The 24,457-nt window shown below is 41.8% G+C and overlaps 3 protein-coding genes across 6 annotated transcripts in view; 2 read left to right on the plus strand and 1 right to left on the minus strand.

Moving 5' to 3' along the window:
• The window catches only part of itga11a (integrin, alpha 11a), an 80,219-nt gene extending 71,620 nt beyond the window's left edge, over window positions 1-8,599 (plus strand). For both annotated transcript variants that reach the window (XM_084360839.1, XM_084360840.1), the window contains 6 exons: window positions 78-191; window positions 1,236-1,319; window positions 1,416-1,526; window positions 1,699-1,794; window positions 4,039-4,152; window positions 7,319-8,599. In XM_084360839.1, the coding sequence (XP_084216965.1) occupies window positions 78-191; window positions 1,236-1,319; window positions 1,416-1,526; window positions 1,699-1,794; window positions 4,039-4,152; window positions 7,319-7,396 (597 nt within the window). In that variant the 3' untranslated portion in view covers window positions 7,397-8,599. The remainder of the gene's footprint in view (window positions 1-77; window positions 192-1,235; window positions 1,320-1,415; window positions 1,527-1,698; window positions 1,795-4,038; window positions 4,153-7,318) is intronic.
• A 4,679-nt stretch (window positions 8,600-13,278) lies between these two features.
• Window positions 13,279-15,206, minus strand: LOC311253658 (relaxin-3 receptor 1-like). Its single transcript, XM_084347714.1, has one exon. The coding sequence runs from the start codon at window positions 15,163-15,165 to the stop codon at window positions 14,020-14,022; it is 1,146 nt and encodes a 381-aa protein (XP_084203840.1). The 5' UTR covers window positions 15,166-15,206; the 3' UTR covers window positions 13,279-14,019.
• A 1,303-nt stretch (window positions 15,207-16,509) lies between these two features.
• Window positions 16,510-24,457, plus strand: part of adamts7 (a disintegrin-like and metallopeptidase (reprolysin type) with thrombospondin type 1 motif, 7) — an 85,553-nt gene continuing 77,605 nt past the window's right edge. For all 3 annotated transcript variants that reach the window (XM_084363283.1, XM_084363284.1, XM_084363285.1), the window contains exons 1-2: window positions 16,510-16,863; window positions 21,744-22,120. In XM_084363283.1, the coding sequence (XP_084219409.1) occupies window positions 16,743-16,863; window positions 21,744-22,120 (498 nt within the window). In that variant the 5' untranslated portion in view covers window positions 16,510-16,742. The remainder of the gene's footprint in view (window positions 16,864-21,743; window positions 22,121-24,457) is intronic.

A 24,457-nucleotide genomic window follows, 5' to 3' on the forward strand; every position in this document is an offset into this window, starting at 1 on the left:
TCGGCATTACCTTCATTTACTGTAGAGGAAAACACTGGCTTGCAAATAATTTACACAATTTACTTCCCGTCTCCCAGATCCAGAACCTCGGCTACTTTCCAGTAAATGATCTGCAGCTGAACATTGAAATCCCAGAAATGACGAAAAATGGGAACCAGCTCCTTCAGATATCTGACTTCTATATTGACCAGGTGAGTCTCAGTGATTTAAAGTGAGAATATGTAACTTTTTTAAAGAATATTCCTCTTAGAAGGTTTTTCTTAATAATGAAAAGTTTAATTCATAAGCAATAAAAACTTTTTTATTATTATAAATACACTCTTTGGGGGCTTTCCTGCTACAGGGTTAGGGTTAGTAGCCTTATTTGTTTGCTATATAATGTTATTTGTATGTATTTTGGCTTCCCAAATCCAATCCAGAGTTGCCACACAGTGGAGTTATAGTACACAGCTGATGTGTTTTGTGGATCTGTGCTTTTTTTGACATCACCTGTAACCCCACAGTGTAGTAGGTTGGTAGCAGTAGCAGTCATTATATAAAATGCTCCTTGACCTTGGAAGTAGCATTCCGTTACTACTATAAGTAGGCCTAGTAAGGTAGTTAGCAAAACATGCTAACATTTGTTGCCTGTGTTGGAGCAGACTTCACACTTCACACTAGTATTTTTGGTTTTGGGAAAGCTAAGAAAAAGGTTCCAAGCTCTTTTTATTTATAGTGCTGCTGTTACTGCAGCACCATTCACAAGGCGTCAACATGCAGAAAAAGACTTGACGGGCCTCCAGTGCCTATTAAGGTCGTCCCATTCAGGGTTTTGGTTCAGTCAGTATGTGAAGTTTCCGCTCTACTTGTGCTGTTAGATTAAGCTTTAGCATCTACAATCATCATCAACTTATATTGTTAGTATTGATGCTATTTAAAGAGCTAGTACAAAAATTGTTTGAATTTCCAAGCTAAAGGTGCAGAGCAGGGTCAGCCCTGCAGTCCTGCGCCTGCAGTATTTCCTGGCTACACCTACCACGTCCTGACTTCAGCTCTGTTCTTAAAATACAGTCATGAGATTTTCTAATATTTCCCAAGACGTTAAACTTTTCCTTCAATTACCAAGCTGTTTTAATTCTTAGTTGTAATTTAACGCCAATATACCTGACAATATCAGATAATTTATACCCTCCTTCTCTGCAGATTATAGGCTGAAGCAGATTAACAGGTATTTTCAATCTCTTGTCATTCCTCAGAGGGACGGTACGCACTGTTTACCACCTCAGCATGTGGCACAAAGCAGGTCGTCGCCTGAGGATCTTTCACGCTTCTCCCGCTTGGTAAAAAGAAAAAATCATTCCCAGTAGAATTTTTATTTCCATCTTAGTCTTTGATAACTTTGTTCCTGAAGCCTGATGTCTGGTTTCCTCACACAGAACCAATCCAACACCCTCACGCTGCCGATTCAGTGCAGTGTCAATGTGGCCTCCTACAGAGAAATAACAGCCAGAATATCAGGAGCTCTAAGAATAGATACCTTACACGCAGTGAGTATTAAACCCCAAACTTGCATGCATAAAGTTGAATGTCCCACAGCTTTATGATAACACTGATTTTACTGTTGGCCTGCTGTGACTCTGTAGCGATGACAGCTATGTACTCCTTCAGCTGTGTGATGTGTTTGTGAAAACTGGCTGCATGTTTTCATTTCCTCTCCAGCTGAAGTTTAAAATCTTGGAACTGGTAACCAGTGCATCAGTGGAGCTCCCCTCCTCCAGCCCCATGTTCTTACATGAAGAGAGGCCTGTCAGACATGTGAGTCAACTACAGTTAATGCTGTGAACTGCCTCTGTCCTGGGTTTGACCTGACTTAAATCTGAGCTCATAACAACATCATTATTTGATCAGATTTAGCCTCTTTGTGATTTTGATCCTCTCCATGTGTGGATACAGTTTGTGTGCTGAAGGAGATCAAAAGAGTCTTTAAAACTTAATTAAATGGAATGAAAGTATAAAACAGTATAATATCTGTAATGTTGCAACTTATGTTAAACTAAACAGAAACACATTTTGCTGCAGGGTCTACTTTATGAAACATATCAGTGGGCTCTGTGATAGTTGAGCATGGCACTGTGAGGCTGAGGCAGTGCAGAATCAGACAGTAAAGTTTGGTATTAGAGCACACGTGCTGTGTGGTGCTTAGGGACCGAAAGGACCAGCGGCACAACATGTTAAAGTCTGGACTCATAAACTTATCTTTGCTGCCATCTATTGGCCAGTAGAAACAGTCAAGTATTCAGATCCTCAGAAAATGTTCCACCACATGTAAAAGTCCTACATTTAAATCCTGATTTAAGTATTAGTATGTAAGTATTATCAGTATCAAAAGTAAAAGTACTCTTAGTGCAGTAAATGTTCCCTGTCAGTGTTCCACTCTTTATCTGATGTTTTTTGGGATTAATATCACAGCTGCATTAATGTGTATTTTACATTTTACTGCTGTAGATGTTTAAGGCTGAGCTCATTTGAACTACTTTATATACCATTGGCTAGTTTAATCTACAGCGATGCATCATATTCTATAAGATGTTTGTAGCATCCCTGTCCTGTGAGAACCACAGCCTGAACCAAAGCCTGTTTACAGCTTTGTGACAATGCAATTTCCAGCTAATCCAACAGGGTTTTGAAAAAGTTGATTGAGTTTAAGAAGAAGGAGAAACTTCATCCTTCAGTTTATCACATTCAAAATCAAACATATCTGGCGATACATTGGTTTTCACTGGACAGGAAGTGGATGAAAAATTGTAGTCTGAAAATGAACTTGTAAATAAAGTTGTCAGAAAAATGTAGTGAAGTCAAAAGTACAATATTTGCCTCTGAAACGTGGAAGTTGCATAAATGTACCTTGAAATATAATACTTTGAGTAAAGGTACATAGTTATCTTCCACCACTGGTTCTTACTGACTTCTTTCAGGTGACTTAATCTCTATATGTGTGATTAGAGTAAAAAGGGAATTGATTTTGCGGTCTTAATGAGTCTTCTTTTAAATGTATATGTTAGAAAGATTATATGATATTTTATATGAAAGGTTTATTGTGATCTTTGTAAATATGCCATGATGGGCCTGTGAGTGTCAATGTGCTGAATATAACTACATTAACAAATGTCTGGATTTATGATCCAGTATAATCATCATTAGCTCTGGCAGAGTTCATTATTACTGCCTGTGAATATCGCAGCTGCTTTACTGTTTACTGTTTTCTGTCATTACAGACTGCCTTATATTTACATTAGTGCGCACAATTTCCACTTCTGCTGACACTTTATTTTGAGGAGCACATATGAATCATTAGCCAGTTGTTTATTAGCATGTGTACTAGTAGCATATTGGCTTTTATTAGTTGTTATAAAGTATTTGTTAATGCCTCAGTCTGCATGAACATATTCCACAACTATAGGATATTATCTTAAGATCTAATGAACTGAGGTTTTTTCTCACAGCTAATTCACTAGTAGTGTGACACTCATTAACCCACACAGGTTCTACTAGTGAGTTAGTTATTAAGACCTCACTGTAGAAAGTGGAACATTTTCTAAGATACAAAGTCTTAATTTAGAGTTATTTGGACACTATTGACCACTACTATGTGGTGTTAGAGTGAGAATGTGAGAGTGACTTTTCTTTCGGTACGACCATCTTATAACACCTCTACTGTGCAAAGCGTGTCAGGACTAAGATTCATGAACAGCTTCCCTACTTCCTATCTTCCTTACTTACATTCAGCAGTAATCAGGAGGTTATTAAGGGAAAACTACAAGTTGTAGAATATGGTCATGCAGAATAAGAGGAATTACTAATATACATGCTAAGAAGCAATTAGTTAATGGTTAGTATGTCTTTACCTTCTCTAAAGCTTTACCATAATATATATATCATTGTAGTGTATATGCATTATATTTATTTTTGTGAACAAATAAACTCTCTTTATATCAGACAAAAGCTGACTGAGTTGATTGATTAACTAATGAGTCAACTATTTTCTTATCTTGTCCACAGATAATACTGGAGATCAGGAAGGAGGGAGATTACAGAATCCCTACCTGGATTATCATCGGGAGCACGCTGGGAGGGCTCTTATTGTTAGCCCTGCTCAGTCTCGCTCTATGGAAGGTGAGTCATCATATAATTACCTCCTGTACATTTGCACTGAGCCTGCCTCTGGACTGCTGCTTTTATCTAAAGTAGGTAATATTGTTCCGCTAACAAGCTCATTTTGTTCTCCTGCATTTATCTGGACTTTAAACCTTTTTTTAAACCCAAACTATTGTTACAGCAGGAGTGTGGGGTTTTGCTGCAACCTACTGGTAGAGAATAAAATCACAACTGAAGACAGAGATAGAAAGGTCCTGCAGCAGTCCCATTGTGAACATTTTTTTGTTCTGGGCTGAATTTCAAAATCCCTGTGGACTGACTGCAGTGGATTCAGATCACCTGTGCGCAGGGTGGGGAGACAGGGTGTGACAGCGACCTTTTGTGAAGGCTTAAGAGAGGTGGGGAATGGCACCCAGGTTGGACTCACTCTCATTCTGAATCTCTGCCTGACCCACTGCAGACCTCAACCCAATAGATTGCCAGCCAGAAACTCTTAAATTTTACATTTTTATGTAGGTTGGGGCTGGATTGTAAGCGGTTTCCTGGCAGTACCCCCACTGTCCAATCTGACTTTAAGTGACAGACTGTTATAGAAATTCAGTATAAAAAGCAGTCTTTACATAGCTTGAGACAGTAATGAGTTGTACTTGTTCCTCATGTCCCGAAAAGAAGCTAAAACTGCATCGTTAATTGATCTTTACACCTAAAGACCAGACTGCAAAACCACATGAGCCCTTTACATGTGCATGTTTTCATTCAAAGAAATAATGGCACATCTATACTGTACGTGGAAGCTTATTTTAAAGTATAGGCTCAGTCCAATCAATAAAGGTGCCTCAAATTCATGGTCAACACAAGAGCCATCGACTAAAGCACACAGTTTAACTCCAGGAGACCGAAGATGATAAATGTCACGCTTTTTTCTGGGGCATTTTCACAGGAAGCTGGCAGCACATACAAATGACACATGTAGCTATTAAGTCAGGCCGTCTGGGACCAATTGTATAGCACCTTTCAAACACGAAAGTATTCATGTTTTCTATCGATGTTCAATACGCGATGAAAATGGGAAAAAAGGTGCTACACATGATGTGGGTGTGTGAGGTCTGTCTACTTGTTGTGTCTGCTGGGGCTTTACAAATCACACCTTTATCATTCTTATGAGTACAGGGAGTCTGTTGAAGTTACACACCTTCCAGCACAACTTCACACAATTTAAGCAGAGGTTTAATCAGTGAGAGTAGGTGAAAACACCCGTGCAGCTTTGCAAGTAAATTTTAAGATTTTGCGTTAAAATGTTTCCATCATTGTTCAAATCCAGAGAAATCTAAACGGTCACTCAAGCTTACCGTGTGTTTCATTTGGTCCAATGCACACAGAAAAACAAAAACAAACTAAAAATACAGAGTATGAGTATGAGTATGACTTCTGAGGGTTGGGGAGAGTAAAAGAGAAAAGGGGAGAGGGAGAAAGAGAGAGAGAGAGAACAAGCATTGTATATAAATATATATACATATTGGGGCTGTCAATCGATCAAAATATTTAATCACAGTTACTCACATGATTGTCGATGGTTAACTTGTGATTCATTGCATATTTTTTATCAGCTCTAAATGTACAAAGGGATATTTTTCAAGTTATGAATACTCTTATCAACATGGGAGTGGACAAATATGCTTGCTTTATGCAAATGTTTATTGTTGATTATTATTGCAACAATCCAAAACTAAAAAATACTGTCCAGAATATTCTCCAGAATAACCTCAAAGGTACTGCATGCTATAATATGAAAGCATAATATGGCAAACTAAAGCCAACAAGCAACAACAGATGGACATACTGAGCTGAATGTAACACTCCTTAGTAATACTAACACAATGTAGTGTCCAACTTTACAATTGTAAAGGTTAACTAAACATTATTAATCGGCCTGGAAGCTGTAGCCACCCATTTAGCTATCGCTGTTGAAAGTTTGCAAATTATCCTGCGTGGTCTGCCTTTGGGGAGGAGGAGCAGGGCTCTCTGCATCAGCCGTGTGCTTGGCCAGCAAGTGGTATTTGAGACCGGACGTACTCCGGTGGTAACTCAATTCCCATCGACAGTAAATGCAAATAGCTTTGTTCTTGTGGAGAGGACCATCTGGCAGGGCTTTTAAGCTGAACTTGCCATTCAAAAGACCCTTTTCTACATCCATTTCTGCTCCAGGACGTTTGTTTCTGCTTGTCATCCACAATGTTACTGCTGCATCGCTTCCTGATTTCCCAAACTATGGTTATTTACTGTGATTATTTAATAGCACTTAATTATGAGGAACATGGGGAGAGAGAGAGATAGAAGGAAATATGTGTGTGTTGCTGGGTGAAGGTGTAATGCAGGTGTGTGTGTGTCTCAGGAAACAAAAGAGGAAAAAAGTATTATGAATGTATGCCAGGTTTCATTAAAGACTGATATATTGTTTTGGGGGTTTTTTTTGCAGGCTGTTATTCTTTCTGTTCACATATATTCTGCAAGATTGTTATTGTATTGTTGCAAGATGTTTTTTCTATTTGCCGTTTTGAAAGATGAGTAATGGGTTTCTGTATTTAACTGGGATGGTGACTTGTGGGGACGGTGGACCTCCTCAGCCTACGATAGAGGAGAGTTTTTCACTGACTGTCGTCCAGAATGAGTGGACTGGCTGGCAGGCCCAAGTGGCGAGAATCATCATCTGTGCTACCCAAATTGATATGTCTAAAGTGACCAGACCCTTGTTGAGTTGTGTTCTTATATTATCCCAAATGCTTGCAGCAATGGTCATACTCAGAGAAAAACATAATTTTATTTAAGGTTACGGTGCAGAATTCTGCAAATATGACTTAATGCAACGTGAAAAAATTTAAAAAACAAAACTTTAAGAGATTACCTCGTCCGTGATTATTTCTGCACAGAGATTTACATAAGCAATGGTGATTTTTTTAACAGTGAAGACAACAACTCCCATGATCCCCCACTGTTTAGGTCTTGTTTTAATTGAGAGATCCCTAGCGGCAGAAAATACATAATGTGCATTCAGGATTAGATTATTTTATCACACACACCGATCCCAAGGTCCAGAATGAGCTTCCTTGCAGAGTCTTAAATTGTTGATTGTCGGCTGTTTCTCTGGTCTAATTCCTCTCTATGCTTTCACTGCTCTCCCTCCCAGCTTGGCTTCTTCCGGAGGCAGAAGCGGAGAGACGAGGACGAGCAGGAGGCAAACGGGAAAGTGGCAGAAGAGCGGTAACGCAGGCTGAGGGCCCCCAGCAGACACCTTTTCCACAGGGGACCCGACACTCAGGGACCAACCCACCTCCCCCTGCTCCCCAACACCACAGTGGCACCACGAAGACAGCTCCGCATGAAGCAAGGCTTGTTCAGTGCACTGGATCTGTCCCACGCCACCACCCCTGACCCCCAAGAGTCAGCACTGTCACACTCACTTAGCATTCCTGCACTGTTGCGACATCAGGGCCTCCTTTGTCCATGTATCCCACTGCCCTCCGTGTCGCATGTTCACAGATCTTTGAGCTCTCGTTTTCTCTGCTTCAGGCTGGAGCTCCGGTGCTTTTTCTGGCCATTTGAGAGGAAGAATAGTGCGAGCTTTAACCGATCTGTTCCAAGAATTTCCGGCCACAATTTGCCCATGAGGCGAGTGTTAGCCAGTCACTCTTTTGTCTCTTCCTGATGTATATTTATTTAACTCTTATGGTAAATTTTGAAATACATGAAAAACCTCAAGGGTGACTTTCCACCCGAACGCTACAGCAAATGTAAAGTTACTATAGTGTATATTGAATTCGATGTTTCAAAGATTTTATCTGCAACATGTTCAGCTCACATGCATAATAATTTATGAAGACATAAAACTGAACCAAAGTCGCCAGAGTACAGAGAAGATTCACGATGTTTAACTTGCAGACTTTTCTTGATCTTTTTCTACAGAGAAGAATCTTCTAAACCTGCATCCTCTCCTATCTTTGAATATTTTCATCCTGGAAAACATGCAGGATGATCCTTTAAACATTTGATGCACTTTTACTTTGTACAAAATTAACTTGAATTTTGTAAATAGTCCAGTACCTTTTTATATCCTTTCAATTATTATAAAGGTTTTCAGTATTTTCCACATTGTTTGTGGCATTACTTTGTAACTTAAGCAACAAGGCAAATGAAACAAGTGAGCTTTGTATTCCTGAACTTGTTACGAGACTTTGCATGCTTTTAACATGCACTGTGTCAGAGCAAAAGAATATGCATCAATTACTGCAGGCAGCAGGGAAATCATCAGAGTAATTCTAATCTAAATGATAACGAGATGCCGTATGGAAATGCACATGACTTACAGTATGTCAGCACCCTCCTGGTGTTTCCAAAGAATGTCAGTCCGTCCTGTTTGATGAGGTGTGAAGAGCTGTTATACGCCTACAAATAAAGTTTTGTATATGTCTATGAGTGTCTTCTTAATGAATACATGCAATAAGCAAGAGTGTGTCACGTTAGCGTCACAGTCATAATTATACACACATTTTAAAGGGACGGTTCACCCCAAACTCAAAATACATATTTTTACTAGTTTGGAGAAATTGGCCATTGATAGCAGGCGATTTGAGGCTGATGGGACACTGGCCCCCTCATTGACCTGCCATCCCATCCATTCTTTATTTTAACTCGTGCAGCTTCTCAAGTGTTTACAGCACTGATGGCCCAGGGAACTGTAAAATCTGTAAATCACTCATGTGACGCTACCCAGCCAAGCCAATCAAGTCTTTGTATTGCGTTAGGCATTGAGATTCGAGTCAGACAGATACATACACAAACGAAAGAGGAGTGGAGAGGAGATAACAGGCAACAGTCAAAGGAAATACACAGCAAAACAAGAGCTTTTAATCAAGAATGATCTCTGACATGTTCATTCTTCAAAATTAGTGGCAATGTGAAGCGCAACTGCTAGACAAAGCGCAGAGCATGTTTTTTTGCTCAAATGTACCCACTCTAATCTTTACTGAGGGTGCAGGGAACAGAAGAGATATAGATTATATGGCACTAATTCGTAACAAAAGTTTCTCTAACTCGGCCTCATTGATTTCTTTTCTCTTTGGTTTTGTCAGTTCCCCTGCAATCCTGTTAGATTAGTCTTTGATGTAATCACCTACTCACCATAGACAAGTCCTCCTTTTCTCTAATTTAATGGAACTAAATGGCACTTGGCTTGTGGTCCACATTAGAGTTGGGGAGGGGTGCTGCAGGAAGACCAGTGGGCAGCCATCTTTGTTTTGATTGGACAACAGAGGCTCAATTTGGCCAAAGGGTTAGAAAATCGATTTTCCAGTTGGCAGAATAATTTTTCATCCACATGGTTATAAGAGTCTGTGGGGATTCTGGTATAATAATAATATCCTAAAAACAACAGTGACTGCTTTTCAACGACGTTTTTCAAACGTTGCTGATTAATTATCTTTTAGACAACAAATGGTTAATTGGAGAGCCACACAGTTCTTATCTAATTAGTGCCAAAAAGACAATATTCTTTTAAATGAAAATATTGGACATACGTGGGAGTATGCTCTGTTTCTTACCAAGAGATGAGAGGATCGAGATCTGTGCACGGTTGGAGACTCACATCCTTACTGTGCTCGGCTTCCTGCTTTACACCACAGGACCTTTGATCGATGTGCTGAACCACTATTACTTCATTTCCATCCCAAAAGAGGAATGCAAAAAAAGGAGCTGCTGCTTAACTTCACAGTGCCAAACCCTTCCAGCCGTTCAACGGCCACATCTGACCCATGTATCTGAAACATAAGAACCAAATGTTCACAGACTGAGTGCTGCACCACAGGCTGAGTAGACTGACATTCATGTGTAAAACAGTTGCCGCCCCCTTTAATGAGATTTACCAGTAAGGGGCACTGTTTATCTTAATTCTCTCCAAGTGCAAAACAGATCAGTTGGCAGTTTGATTGGCCTCATTATGGAGAAGTGGATGACAATATTTGTGATTGGAGTCACGCAGAGTAAATTTTTACTGAAAAAAATGTTTTGAGAGAACAAAAAAATGTATGATAAATTATTTTTGTGGACATTAACATGTGAGAACAGAACATAAAGGTGAATTTTCAAGATGTGACATGTAAATAAATCATGTGTGGCTTAATGCCAGAACTGAACTGACAGCTTCACCTCCTGTCCTCAAAGCATTGTTTTCAGCATTGCAAAGAAAAATTTCTCCTAAAACACAAAGATCATTGTGTAGCTACCTGCCATGCATGTGTGTGTGTGAGAGAGAGACATATGTGTGTACATTTTCTAAACCATTCAACAGCTGAAATGAGTGAGAATAATTGCCCTGCTGTAGGCCTACATGCATTACATTTATCTGCTGCCATAGCAAACAGGTTTTCCCACCATGACTTTTGAGGTGGACAATTAAGCCTCCCAGCTCAAGTCAGAAATGAACCCAGTGAGCTGCCAACAAACGTCATGGGGAAGTTATAATGGTGATTACTTTTTCCTCAAACTTAACTTGGAAAAATCTATGAAAAAACCATCTATCTACGCATGAATGAACTCCAGATAACTAAATCTTTGGACATTAAAGGATAAGTTTTGAAGTCAACAAAACATTTCTGGAGCTTCACAGCAAAACAGTGTTGCAGCATTCTGCTAAACAACTGAAGAAATGGGGACTTGTTTTAAAATGTAAAAAAAAAAAGCAAAAAAAATAAAAAAATCACAGATTCCAAATGGATTTGAAAAGATTAAGAAATGATATTTACACCTTTTTTAAACTGAAAGCTTCACTGTAGCTGCTAAGCTAAAAGAGTTAACCACCATCTGAAGTGGGTGCACGAGCCCGACCGTGTGTCGCTCCAACACTGTTTTGCTGTGAAGCTCCAGAAATGTTTCCTGGACTACGAAACTTTCCATCAGCTTGAGTGTGAATGACTAAATTTTGGACTTTTGATTAAATTATCCTTTAATTTTCTGATTTGACTTGTATTTCTATAGATTATATTTGTTCATTTTTAAATGACTAACCTGTAATTATTGTGATTAAAAACGTTATTGGACCTTTCAGCCACCAGAACATTGAGTTATGGAGGAAGGCAGAACTACTGTACGCAGCATATAATAATTTAAATCCACACCAGTCCTAGTGCAACCACTTTACTTGCATATCAGGTAGACTGCTGCATCATGCGCAGAATATATCCATTTAATTATTTCTGCTTAAAGTAATTTATCTCCTGATATTATGCCAAAACACAAAGTATTTCATATTGAGTGCTTTCTACTGTGTCCTTGAAGCGGGATGTCTTCTCTGGCGCTCTACAGGTGTTCCTTACTTTTCGTTCACAGTTAACAGGTTTTTCTTGGGAGGTTTTGTGTTATGGATTGACGTGTTGCTTGTACAAATTGTGAAGCCCTTTGAGAAACAAATTCAGATTTTGAATACTGTAAATTAAGTTGACTTGACTAAAAGAGATATGGACTGACACTTTGTCATCATCACTGTTTATTTCTGCAGCATCATGGGTGGGTCACACACAACAAAGGTACCTCAGGGAGGAGAGAACAGGTACAGATTCTCATTAGCACACAAACCTGGCAGCAGACCCAGCAGCCAGCAGTGAACGGTGTCTCTCAGCTTCAGGCTCTCCTCCATTTGTTCACTCAACCATCTGAATGCCAAGTGACAGCTGGAACCTCTGCAGCCATTGTTTACTTCTCCCCTGGGACACCTGAGACCGCCTGGTGTTTGACTGAAAATGAATTCAGCATGAATTTCAATGTTCTTGCAGAAGTAGACTGAGGGTTTCTGGCCTACTTCTAAGGTGAGTGGAGAAGGAAGAAAGTCTGAAGAGGTGAAGAAGCTCCAGCAACACTTGAATTATTTAGAACAACTTTATTGTCAGACGGACAGATTCTGGTTTGTGGCCTTCATCAGGGTCATCCTAACTGAAATGTGCAGTTCCTGGAGGAATTGCAAGTCTGATCGCTGATCAGGTCTGATAATAAAATTATTCTAGAAGTGTTGCTGGAGCTTTTTGACCTTTGAATGTCATTTATCTGTAGGTATTCTCCTTTTTTATTTGTATTTGTTTTGCTAGCTTCCTCAGTGGGTCAGTCTCAGCCTCAGTGAGTCTCTTACCTATAGTATTAGAATTCACATAGTCCTGCCGACCAGAAACAATCTGTTATTCTGATTAACATTGCATTTCTCTAACTTTTGTTTTTGTTTTCTGTTCACACAAGCTGCAAGCTCTCGCTCTCTCACTCTCTATAGCTTCCTCCTCCTCCTCCTCCTCTCTTTTCACTTGGGCTCCCTTCTGATGGACCACGTCCCCTGGGACCATCTACCTCTCCTGGCTCCTGCTGCCTCACATATTGATGCATATGGATAGTCATACCCTGGGTATACTATCTCTTTATATCTATTTCTGTCAAATTTGATGCCTCTGCACTGTTGAGAGGGATCCCTCCTCTGTGGCTCTACCTGAGGTTTCTTCCATCTTTTTCGTTACCCTGTTATGTTTTTTTTTTTCTCAACATGGCAAGTTTTTCCTCTCTTGAATCGAGGCTCTAAGGACAGAGGGTGTCGTTCACTGTACAGATTGTAAAGCCCACTGAGGCAATGTGATTGTGATTTTGGGCTGTATGAATAAATTGATTTGATTTGCACACCGCTCCAGTGCCAAACTCAATATTACATGCACGACACTTCTCAAAGTTTTTAATCATTGAAAGCATGTTAATCAAAGAAGACACTCACGCATCCAACTCACTCAAATGCAGGTGCGCTGGGAGGTGTCACTCTCCTGAAAATCCTGCACACTGCTCTTACTCAGCATCAAAATGTATTGATTCTGCTGGACTTTCTTCTCGAGGAGCGGTCGGTCCAGAGGGACGTTTCGGTCAATCTTATGGGAAGAAACGTCAGCAGAATGAACACATTGTGACGCTGAGCGAGAGCAGGGTTTTTGATTGATTTTTTCAAATCATTGAAAGCCAAAAAAAAGAATCTTCCTCTTGTGTTGCTCTTGCTCTGTTATACAAGATGACAAACTCACATTGACATTTTTTTAATGATGTGAGAGAAACCTCCAGTGTAAAAACAGTTCATGTGAGAAAATATACAATAAATACTCTTTTTTTGTTCATACAGCAGTGATAGCAGACGGCTTAGACGGTTTTGAGGGTGACTTTTTTTGCATTTACAATACAGATGAAAGGTGAACTGTGCATGACATTCCCTCTACTTAGAGAATTAGTGAGAATTAAAGAGGACATCTTTGTGATTTAAAGGCATAGTTCTATGATTGAAGCAGGGGATCATGAATAAATGCACCTGACTGAAAGAGAGAAGAAAAAACACTTCACTACCTCATTAACAGATTTACAGACAGGAAACATTTTAAGTCCTTTTACAACACAAATCCCACTTGTTGTTGGGTGTCCTGTGTCCAAGAGTATCGCCGCTTTGAGTCCCACTTTTTAGACGTTTTGTCCCATATGTTCCCGTCTCTCTGTTCCCACTTTCCTTAGCCCTCTTCGCCCTCAAGTAAAGTCAAACATATTTACAAAACAGATCTTACAACGGGAAAATATAACAGCCACTACCCGGCGCATTTGAGGGAGCGCAAGGGAACTGGTTTCATGAGTTGAGGTAATCTTGTGACAGCTTTAGGAACTGAATAAATGCCACATGATGACAGCCACATGATAAAGTGCACCTTAACTGTGTGTCCTTATAAATCTTAACATTTGAGACAGGCGAAAGCTTTACGCATGAGAAATGACAGCCACAGGAGCACAACCAGGGCGTTAAAAAGAGCCCCATGGAGAGTTTTTCTCACCACACTGGTGTTATCGGGTGTATGGGATCATTTTGGAGCTTGATAAGCCTTTACGGTCTATGATAGACAGCGTGTACTCTCCAGTGTCCATAATCTGGAGAGGCACGACTCCCTGCGTTTCTCCGTGCGTAAAAGAGCGCGTCGCGCAGCCCTTGGTGGTGGATGGAGTGGAGACTCTCCAAAACAATCCGCTGAGCATCTTCCTGATCTCTGGCCTCATCAGGCAATAAAGCGCCGGGTTCAGGCAGCTGTTCGCGTGCGCCAGGCACACGGTAACCGGGAACACGTAGGTGTGCACCATGTAGTAAGATTTATCCCAGTTGACTGCGTTGAATTTGACCAGGACGCCCCAGAAGGTGATGGCGTGATTCGGCATCCAGCAGAAGAAGAAAGACAACACCACTATAGCGACAGATTTGGTGACTCTGGATCTCCGTTTGGGGTTGCTGCCGCCCATGCTCTTCCGTCTCACGAAGCGCAGGAGCATCAGGTAATTCACACACACTATGAGCATGGGGATGATGAAGGCGATGAGTATTTTCTGGATGTGGTAGAGGGCGAGCCAGTCGTGCCCTTCAGGGAACCTGAGGAGACAGAGTTTTTCTCCAGCGACCACAGTCACGGTGGAGAAGATGGTTGTCGGAGCCGTGGCCACCGTCGCCGCCACCCACAGCACCGCGCACACCCACTTCACACACCGCGACCTCCGGCACGCTTTCTTCTTCAGGGCCGAGGCGACGGACAGGTAGCGGGTCACGCTCATGGCGGTGAGGAAAAACACGCTGGCGTACATGTTCATCACGGTGACCGACAGGATGATTTTGCACATGGCGTCTCCAAACGGCCAGCTGAAGTCCAGCGCGGTGTCCACGGCCCAGAAGGGCAGGGTGAGCACGAACTGGAAGTCCGTCACTGCCAAGTTGATGATGAAAACATTGATGGTGGACCTCTTTCGACCTTGTCGTATTCTCATGAGGAAAAACACGAGCAGGTTTCCCACCAGACCCACTGCGCAAACTACAGAGTACACCACGGAGATGAGGATCCTCAGGATGAAGGCACCGTCCGCGCTCACGTCGATGTCTTCGAAACTGAATTTCTCATCACCAGGTGAACTTCGGTTCGACGCTGCGCTGTGGTTGAATAATTCCTCCATCTCCAAAGTTAACAACCTGCACTCTCACCTGCCTATGTACTGCGCGTAGACGAGAACGCAGCGCAGGCGCCCCGTCAGAGTGTCTCAGCGCTTCATCCCAGTTCAGTGAGCTGGAGTGTGTTTTATACAGGTGTGTCGCTCCGCCGCTGAGCCACGATTGGTCGAAGGAGACGTGACAGACAAGTCACAATCATGGAAATGAGCGTTAAACCCCGGTCTCCCTGACGTTTTGTGCATCATTCGCAGCATGTCAGCTCATTATGCCTGTGACGGAATGCAGGCCGTGCGTAAAATGTGCAATTTATGAAAACAACAACTTTTGTATTAAGGACATTCAAATAAAACCCAAGTGTTTGGCACTGTTTGTACACGGGCACTGAAAAGGGAACGTGTGGGGAAAAAATGAAGATATAAAACACATCTGAAAGATGTTCAAAGGTCAACACCCAGGCAGATCTTGTAAAGTACATTTCCATCCAGGCTTCTGCTCGTGCACCTGACTTCTGTTTAGGAGTAAAATAAAGTTCTCCTCCATCTTTGTATTAAGCTTCATCACCAAGACTGTGCGCTTAAACGTGCCGTTGCTCCTTAAAAATGTTGGCACTTTTATAACAAGCGCAGGAGTGTCACATCAGATCAGATTTGATGTACAGCCAAGCTTCAACCCTGCATCAGTGGTCCAGAGTGCCTTCCTTTGTCCGCTAGAGGGAGCGCTACGCTCAGCCAGATGGAGACTCTTGATTATAAAGCCAGTGAGTTTGGTGACCATGTGGCTTTTTTAAATATAGACTTTTTCCTCTTGTTTCAGTTGGATCGATACTGTGAAAACCCTTTTCGGACTTTGCTTTCTAATAAAAAATAATAAAATTTTAAATCTAAGACTTTGTGTGTTCATGATTTCATGTACTTCCAGAGTTTTCCAAACTTTTTCAGATTAAGAGCTCACTAAACTTTATGATTTAAGAGTTTCCTGCGCCACTTTATGAAGGTTTTGTCCCACAGCAGAAGACTCAGTTTCTTCTTTACACACAGGGGGAGCTAACAATCCACAGACTGAAGCTCCTGATCCGTTATCATTTCTCTGGATCCACTTGAATGCAACTACATCGACACAGGTCCTCATCTGACCCACCGAAACCCCGAAAGACCTCAGTTTAGGGAGCTCCTGCCAATTGGACTGAAGCGCTATATCCAATTTCTTGGAGTAGCATTCCCCTTTAAGCCTCCGGTCCCACTGAGAGATGGCCCATTGTCTTGAGTCCACCCATCTGTGGGGGTGGCTCTGCGAAAGTTTGCAGAAGAATGTTTTAAAGCTGTCACTGGCTGTCGGTCGGAGACTGATGGAGGACAGAGGGGACAGCAGACGCTAACATCGACTTTACAGACGAGTCGGGATGGAAGAAAAACGCCCCGCGGAGAGAGGCGATGTTCAGGCCTGAGCTGGAGGAGTTTGCTGGGGCTGTGACAGTTAGCGAGAAGTGCATGCAGCCCAGATGGGAATGATTTGAATTGACAAACGACGCGGTGTGACGAGAGTTATTAAATGTTTCCGAGGTCTGAGGCACCATCCTGACAAAATGACCCGGTTGGACTGCGGGCTGCGCGCCTTTGGAGAAGGAGTCTGCCCCATTCACTTCTTCCTCGCACTTCTGCTGGCGCTGGGACACTGCACGGCGTCGGGATCATCACATGAACCAGGTTAGTGGAGACTGAACAGCAAAACATACACAACTTCGTGACATCGCCACGTCTTCTGCTGTTGCTGCTTTGTGTCGTGCACGTTTGCCCCAGAGCGTCTGATCCAGCGCAGTGCGCGCGGAATCAGGCCGGCAGCGCTCAGTGTGCAGGGCAGGCCAGCTGTGACCAGTGTTTACACAGTCTCAGGCTGACCGTAGCAATTAAGCCCAAGGTTTTGCAGCTCAGTCTGTAAACTGGTGAGACCTTCTTTCCAGCAAATCATCAGAGGTTCAAGCCCCATGTAGGCGGGCATCTGCCCTGCCCTTGAGCCAAAACACAGACTCCCAGTGCAGCTGACACTGACCTCAGACATCATCAGTGAAGGGCAGGAAACAGAATTTCTCACAGGATGCAATATCACCACTCTCATAATAGTTTCCACTCCACTCTGCTATGTTTGAAATCAACAGGCCCTGAGGATACATCCCAGGGTTAGTCCTCTCCTGTCTTCTAGGACTCTCCTTGCTCTCTCATCCTCTTAAGTTTTCACGTTAGTTCGTGGTTTGGATGTTAAAATTCAGTGTTCCCCTGAGATTACAGATACAAGCAGAACAAGGAGTCTGGATGCACTCTGTCTCCTCCTGTATAAATCAGCTGCGAGCCCTGGAGAGGAGAGCAAAGTGCTGTCAGGCATTATAGAAAAGGATGTGTCGCTGAGGGGAGGAACCTCCCAACACAAACGATTTCAGGTGATAAATGTTGGCACTGGAATCCCAAAAGGTTATTTAAGAACCCAAAATAGGAAAGTACTGAGACGAGGCTTCCTCTGGATGAGAAGTTTGGTGAACAATTACATACTGTATGAGAGAGGGGCGCAAACAGTCGTCCTAATATCAACTTATTTAATTGATTTCTTACATTAATCTTAGGACCTCTGCACAGCCACTTAAGGCCCCCGGTGGTCCCAAACCGCACAATGAGACCCGCCGCCTGAGCCTGGCTACAGTACACGCAGTTAGGGCTGCAACTAACATATATTTTCACTGTTGATTAGTCTGTAGATTATTTTCTCGGTTATTCAATCAGCTGTTTGGTCTCTAACATTGTGAGAAAATGTCGATCAATGTGTCCTAAAACCCAAGATGACGTCCTCAAGTGTCTTGTTTGTCCACAACCCAAAGATACTCAGTTTACCATCATAGAGGAGGAAAAAACCCAGAAAATGTTCACATTTCAGAAGTTGAAGCTGAAGCCAATGAGTTGCAGCTCCACGCACTATTACCTTTGTCTTCTAAAACCATTTTAAATTTAATTAATTTTCCTCCCCATGGCAAACAATTACTTGTAGACCTTCAATACAGGGCACAGCGGTTTGATGAGAAGCTGTAATGAAGTCTCTTAAATTTAATCATGAAGTCCACTCCAGCAAAGTTTAGTGACATGTTATGGATGGAGGTCAAGCTTGGGTGATGTAGGAGGGATTGAGTAAAGGTCGAGAGGTGGGTCGCAGGGGTGAGGGATGAGAGACGAGGAAATCAGTGTTGTGGAAGGATGGACTATGGACCGGTGTGGTCTGGAGATGTGAAGACGGGAGGGAGTAGAGTAGAGAGAGCGGTGGAGCCGTCTCATCTTTCATATCGGATTGTCCTCTGGTTGAGCCCCCATGGTTCCTCTTCCTGTATTCAGACGAGAGAGAGAGCAGGGAGAGAGAAAAGGAAAGGGGGTTTGGGGGTGAGGGATTTGAAAACTGAGTCAAAGGGGGAAGGGAATGGGTCAGGTGAGCTTAAATACTTTTTGTCTGGAAATGTGATGTGTTTGAGGCGCGAACTGTAAACCGATTCATACTCATTACAGCCAGAGGTGGCAAAAGTAAAATTCACAGTACGTCAAATAGCGTCAATTTAGGTTGGTAAAGCGTCCCGAGCAGCAACAAAGTGAGAAAATAAGAAAATCCAGGCAGACGGCTGCAGGGTCTCTGCAGATACGAGACACTAACACGCCTTTTCCCACCATTCCAGTCTCCCTCTCTGTCTGATTCTGACTTGTTACTTCTTTTACATTGCTTCAGCATGGCAGCGTGCAGTGAAACACATTATATATGATTGATAATTCCCCTCAAATGCATTTAAACTAAAGTAAAGAGCCTGTTGTGAAAATGTAAGGAGTAGAAAGTATAGATATTTGTGTTAAAATGTAGGGAGGAAATGTAAAAAGCTACTCAAGTAAAGTACGGATGCCTGAAAAATCTACCTACAAGTAGGTAAGTACTACCCACCTCTGATCAAAGCTGACGCTTTGTTTAGTTTTTTCATATTTAGGTGTAATTGCACACCAGATCTTCCTCAGTTAACACACATTCAGGAATAAGAGAGACCTTACGAAAGTTCAAAACCATAAAACGATTTTCCTCGAGACATTCCAAGCAGCTGGTTGCACAAACACGTCTTCCTCAGATCTCATTGCGCTGATGTATTCTTGGAAAATATTTGCACAGATAACCTTATGCAGTGATAAACAGGGAGCGTCCTCATCTTACCTCTTCAACAAGGCTGTGAGGGATCATTGTTTGCATTCTGCCCATTTCTCCTGAATGAGATCATGTTAATGATGGTGTCACAAGTGTCTGATTTGAACTGTGCAGAATTAATGAGACATCATTGTTAAACAGTTCTGTGACACCAGTGATTATTATGATTTTGATGCTCCTGAAGGTGATGGGAACATGTTAGATGGATGATTCTGCCTCAGGATAATATTGCAGTATTACAGGGTAGTTCTTCAGTTACACTTTTTTTTATTACAATATGATAAAATACATCAGATTAGTTGAGTATATTATTATAGAGACAGACAAAGTCTGTTTGGTTGCTCAGACTTTGACTTTCCTCTCCTCGTTTTCAAGCTCTCTTTGTACCAAACTTGGTGAGATAAGTCCTTTGTTTCGATCGCTTTTGCATCTTCTTCTTACAAAGCTTACATTGTACACTAGTTTGTTGTGGTTCAAACTTTTTTGGGAAAAAAACTCCTCCACTGCGGAGTCGACAGCAATGTTACTTTTGTTTTCAGTCGTCCTTCTTGCTGTATGTAGTCATGAAGTAAATTACATTGCTGACATGATGATACGGACTGATCGATATCATACCCTGGTGAAAATATGCCAAAGATTAAAAAAACAAAACAAACATGGAGATGTCCCAGTAGGTGCAATAAATTGTTCTTCATGTAGGTTAAAAGTCCTTATGATGGAGACAAATCCTGTTCTGCTGCTGTGACACACTGTGGTTGCTGCACGTGGTTAATACGTGTGTGACATGAATGTAATTGCTGATATACATTAGGCACACCGTGTAAGTAGAGCTGCAACAATGAATCGATTTGTTGCCAGCTATTAATTTGGTCGCCAACTATTTCGGTGATCGATAATGTTAGGACATTTTTTACAAAGAAAAAGTCCCAATTCTCTGATTTCAGCTTCTTAAAGGGTAACTCCGCCAATTTTAGCCTGTGTTTACAGGTCTCTTTGCAGTGGTTCTTTCTGTCCCTTTGTGGAGGTTTGCGGTTGTTTCATATCTCTTTGTGGAGGTTTTGTGTGTCTTTGTAGTTGTTTGTGGAAGTTTTGTGCATCTTTGTGGTTGTTTTTTTGTCTCTTTTCTGTGTCTTTGTGGTTGTTGTGGGTAATGCAGTCGCCAAGTTTTGAAAAGGCGTAGCGTGGGTGGAATAAAAAAGGTGATATATCTGGCTCTGCTGTATCCATTTTGATCATTTGTTTTTAAATTGTCCATAATGAGTCCAACTGTGTTATAGGTCTGCTAGTCTGGTGCCTACATTACCCACAGTGCAACTGAGCAACTGAGTGATATCCTTATTGACTGACAATTTATCAGACTACATACAGCTTCCTCTGGAACCACAAAAGGACTTTATACTACTTTGTTCATATATGCAGCAGTGCTCCTCAAGACCTGTAAACACGCTTTAGTGTGTAATATTGGCAAAGTTACCCTTTAAATGTGAATATTTGCTGGTTTCTTTTCTCCCTTTTGAGTCAACTGAATATGTTTGCGTTGTGGACAGAACAAGATATTTGAGGACGTCATCTTTTCACCATTTTCTGACATTTTATAGACCAACATGAATTGATTGATCGAGAGAATAATCAACAGATTACTCAACAATGACACTAATTGTTATTCGCAGCTGTAGCCCTGTGATTTGTCTGGGTACATTAGCTTCACAGATTTTAGTCCTTTAATTTCTCCCATTTGGAAAAAAAATCCTGGTCACGAGCTTTTAAAAAATGTCTACGATACTTTAAATCCTGGTTTCGTAGGATGCTGCAACTGACCTTTTAAGCAACACCTCAAACTTTTTCGCATGTGGGGTTGTACTGTGCATACTCAACATAAATTCATTATTCAGTGTGATAAACGGAATATAAAAGATATACAATGCTGAGCAAGACTCGCTCTCCACTGGACAATAAACTGGAGATGTACAGAATGAGGCTTCCTGTATTGACTGCTGGTAGTTTCTCCCTTTAGGCCATTTTCTTTACTCTTTCTCACACTTCCTTTTTAATGCTGCTGATTCAGCTATTCCCAATCCCAGAAAATGAAGGAGTAATATTTTTATCAGGGGAATGAATTTCACCAACTTTATCAAACCTGCTGCGTTTTGAAAATGGGACAGTGAACAGTCTTCAGCAGTGTTTATCTACTCGGCACTCTATACAGTGCAGCTGCATTCAGACATAAATATGACAGATTACACACCCATATGGGTTTGTTTAGAGCTTCCCCAGTTCTGTTTACAGCTTTACAGCCACTTAATTATTTAATTACCCTCCCCTTTCCCATGATTTAGTAACCCTTCTTCTCTTACATCTCCTCTTCCCACCACAGTTTTGACGGAGAGATCCCTGCAGGATCTGCCTCAGTATGAAGTGGTTCACCCCACGAGAGTGGATGCCAGAGGTCACTTCCTGTCCAACTTCCTGTCTCACCATGCTCGCCGCGTGCAGCGCCGGGAAGCCTCAGAGGGACCAGGGTCCTTGGATCGAGTCTTCTACCAGTTGTGGCATGGCGGCCACAGTTTGCACTTTAACCTCACCCTCAACCCACACCTGCTAGCTCCGGGATTCCTGACGGAGAGGAGGTACGGTGGCCTGGGTGGAGCCCGGATCCGTCCTCCTGGATCCTCCCAGTGCCATTTCTTAGGTGAAGTGTGGGATGAGGCCTCCGTTAAAGGCAGCGCAGCCATAAGCACCTGTGATGGACTGGTGAGTAACTTTGAAGCTTGAAGTCCATTGGAAGATGTATTAAAATACTTACATTGCGATTGTTTTGTCAGATATTGCAGAATGAGTTGATGTTGGGGAATGTTTTTTTGTGATTTATACTTACCAAAAGTTTTGTAATTGGTCCAGTAAATCACCTCAGCTGCCAGTCACAACATGGCTGCAATGTAATCCTTTGGGGCAACTGCAACTTTCATAAGTCCACTAAAAGTGCTCGCTTTTGACACTGACGGGCTGAGATTGTTATTCTAACCCCCCCTCCACTCTGCTCTGCAGAGAATACGCCTCCATTTTTGACGTAAGCGTGCTGCAGCCACATCCAGCTTCACAGAGCAGATCGAACCAGACAGGAAGTCAGACAGCGCAACGGCTCAGTGCATCCGGAAAATCAAGGAAAGACTATGTAATAAATAATCTCAGCAGTCAACGATACCAGGCAGGCGTGACCTGCTCATTTAAGAGTAATATCTTTTCTGTAACCAGAAACACAAAAATCGCTCTGAAATCTCGCAAGAAGTCAGTTGCTGCAAGATAATGACGGTGGAAATGTCAGAGAGAGGAGTTTGGAGTTTACCTATCAGAAGCAAGAATGTATTTACAAAGTCGAGGCTGAATATTTAACTAATTTTGAAAATCTACATGAGGCAACAACTGTAACAACTCACCACTTGAGATTTCAAGTGGTCAGAGCGAGGCTTCTCCTTGACCGAGTCTTGCTGGTTACAAAAGAAGGCTCTTGTTATGAAACAAAAAGCTCTTTATCTGTAGGAATCATTTCAGCAGTGATGTTCTGTGAGTGGCAAAAACAAGCACTATTGGCAGACGTAACTGTGAAGGTTGGAAGACATGTTGGGGCTGCTAGCTGAGGCCATCTACTGGACCAAAACGTTATGAAACTTTTTCATGCAAAAACATTTAAACATAAGGTTTAAAAACACTGGAATTCCCCTTTTAAGTGCTTTACTCCAGCCAGAAGATGTACACGTATGTACAGTCGCGGTCAAAAGTTTACCAAATATTAGAATTTCTGTGTGTATATTTTTGAGCCAGCAGATTTGGTCACAGTTGTACAGTGGCTTCAACATTATGTTTGCAAGCAGTGGAGCATATATTGTATATGCACAGACACACAAACCACCTTCAGGCCATGCAGTAAACGTTTATTGTACTTGCCAGTACAGAGGCTGTGGCTCAGGGGTAGAGCCAGTGTCTTGTTATTGGAAGGTCGCCATAGCACCGCCATCAATGTATGTATGTATGAATTACTGTAAGTCACTTTGGACAAAAGCGTCTGCTAACTGTAAATGTTACCATTTTCTCTATAAAAGTAACTGTTGAGGCTTAAGAACAAAGTGTCACTCCCTTTAGTGCATCTGCATGATCACAGCAGGAATCCAACTGTACGCCACGTTCTGCTCAGTCACATTCAAAAACTGCTCATTCTGCCTCTGTGGTCGCAGATTTGAGTTATAAGTTAGCAATAAATTAGGATTAGGATCATTTAGCAATCATCGGTGCATTCAGAGATTTTAAATTGACAACAGACCATTTCAAATCTCTGACACAGCATTATCACAACGCTGCAGTAATATAGCTCCATATTATTACTTTTTCCTGGTCTTGTTTCTTTTGGATAAATAGCATTTGTTTTGCTTCAAATGGACCGAATTCCCATTGACACAGCCCCTTTAAGTTCTCTGTTTATACGCAATGTGCTTGACCATGTTCACCTGTAAAGCCTACTCTGGTTTATTGAATTTCAGACTCGCCCGCTCCACTTTAAGTAAACAAACACTGCCATAAGAAAGTAATAAAAGAAAGGGGCCATTTTAGTCTCCTGCGAGTCCTCGGGGTTGTATTCTGTTCTGCCGTTTGTCAACAACGTTCTCCACAACAGTAAACAGCACTGTGATGTTATCTGGCTGCTTCTTAGTGCCTCTGAGATTGCTCCCTTTGTGGAATTGAAAAGTAAAGTCATATATGCAAAAAAATTGTTTTGTTTTCAATTTTTCGAGGTATGGATTTAGTGACAGTGAACTTCCAGTAGATTTCTAGCCTGAAACCCATCCTGCAAACTGTACAGCATCGGAATGAAGCTTAAAGGAGACGTATTATGCTCATTTTCAGGTTGATAATATTATTTTGGATTACTACTTGAATAAGTTTACATGCTTTAGTCCCATCCATTTTCTCATACTGTATTCCCCCTCTGTCTGAAATGCTCTGTTTTAGCTCCTGTTTCTTTAAGGCCCCTCGTCCTGAATACCCAGTCTTCTCTGATTGGTCAACCCACACACGCCTGAACCAGCACCGCTCACC

Source organism: Pagrus pagrus, assembly GCF_965226575.1.
Source record: "Pagrus pagrus genome assembly, chromosome: 1".
Classification (NCBI taxonomy): domain Eukaryota; kingdom Metazoa; phylum Chordata; class Actinopteri; order Spariformes; family Sparidae; genus Pagrus; species Pagrus pagrus.

What these genes read in the sequence shown, in the direction of transcription:
- LOC311253658 (XM_084347714.1), bottom strand. Translation starts at nt 15,165, where the DNA reads ATGGAGGAATTATTCAACCACAGCGCAGCGTCGAACCGAAGTTCACCT.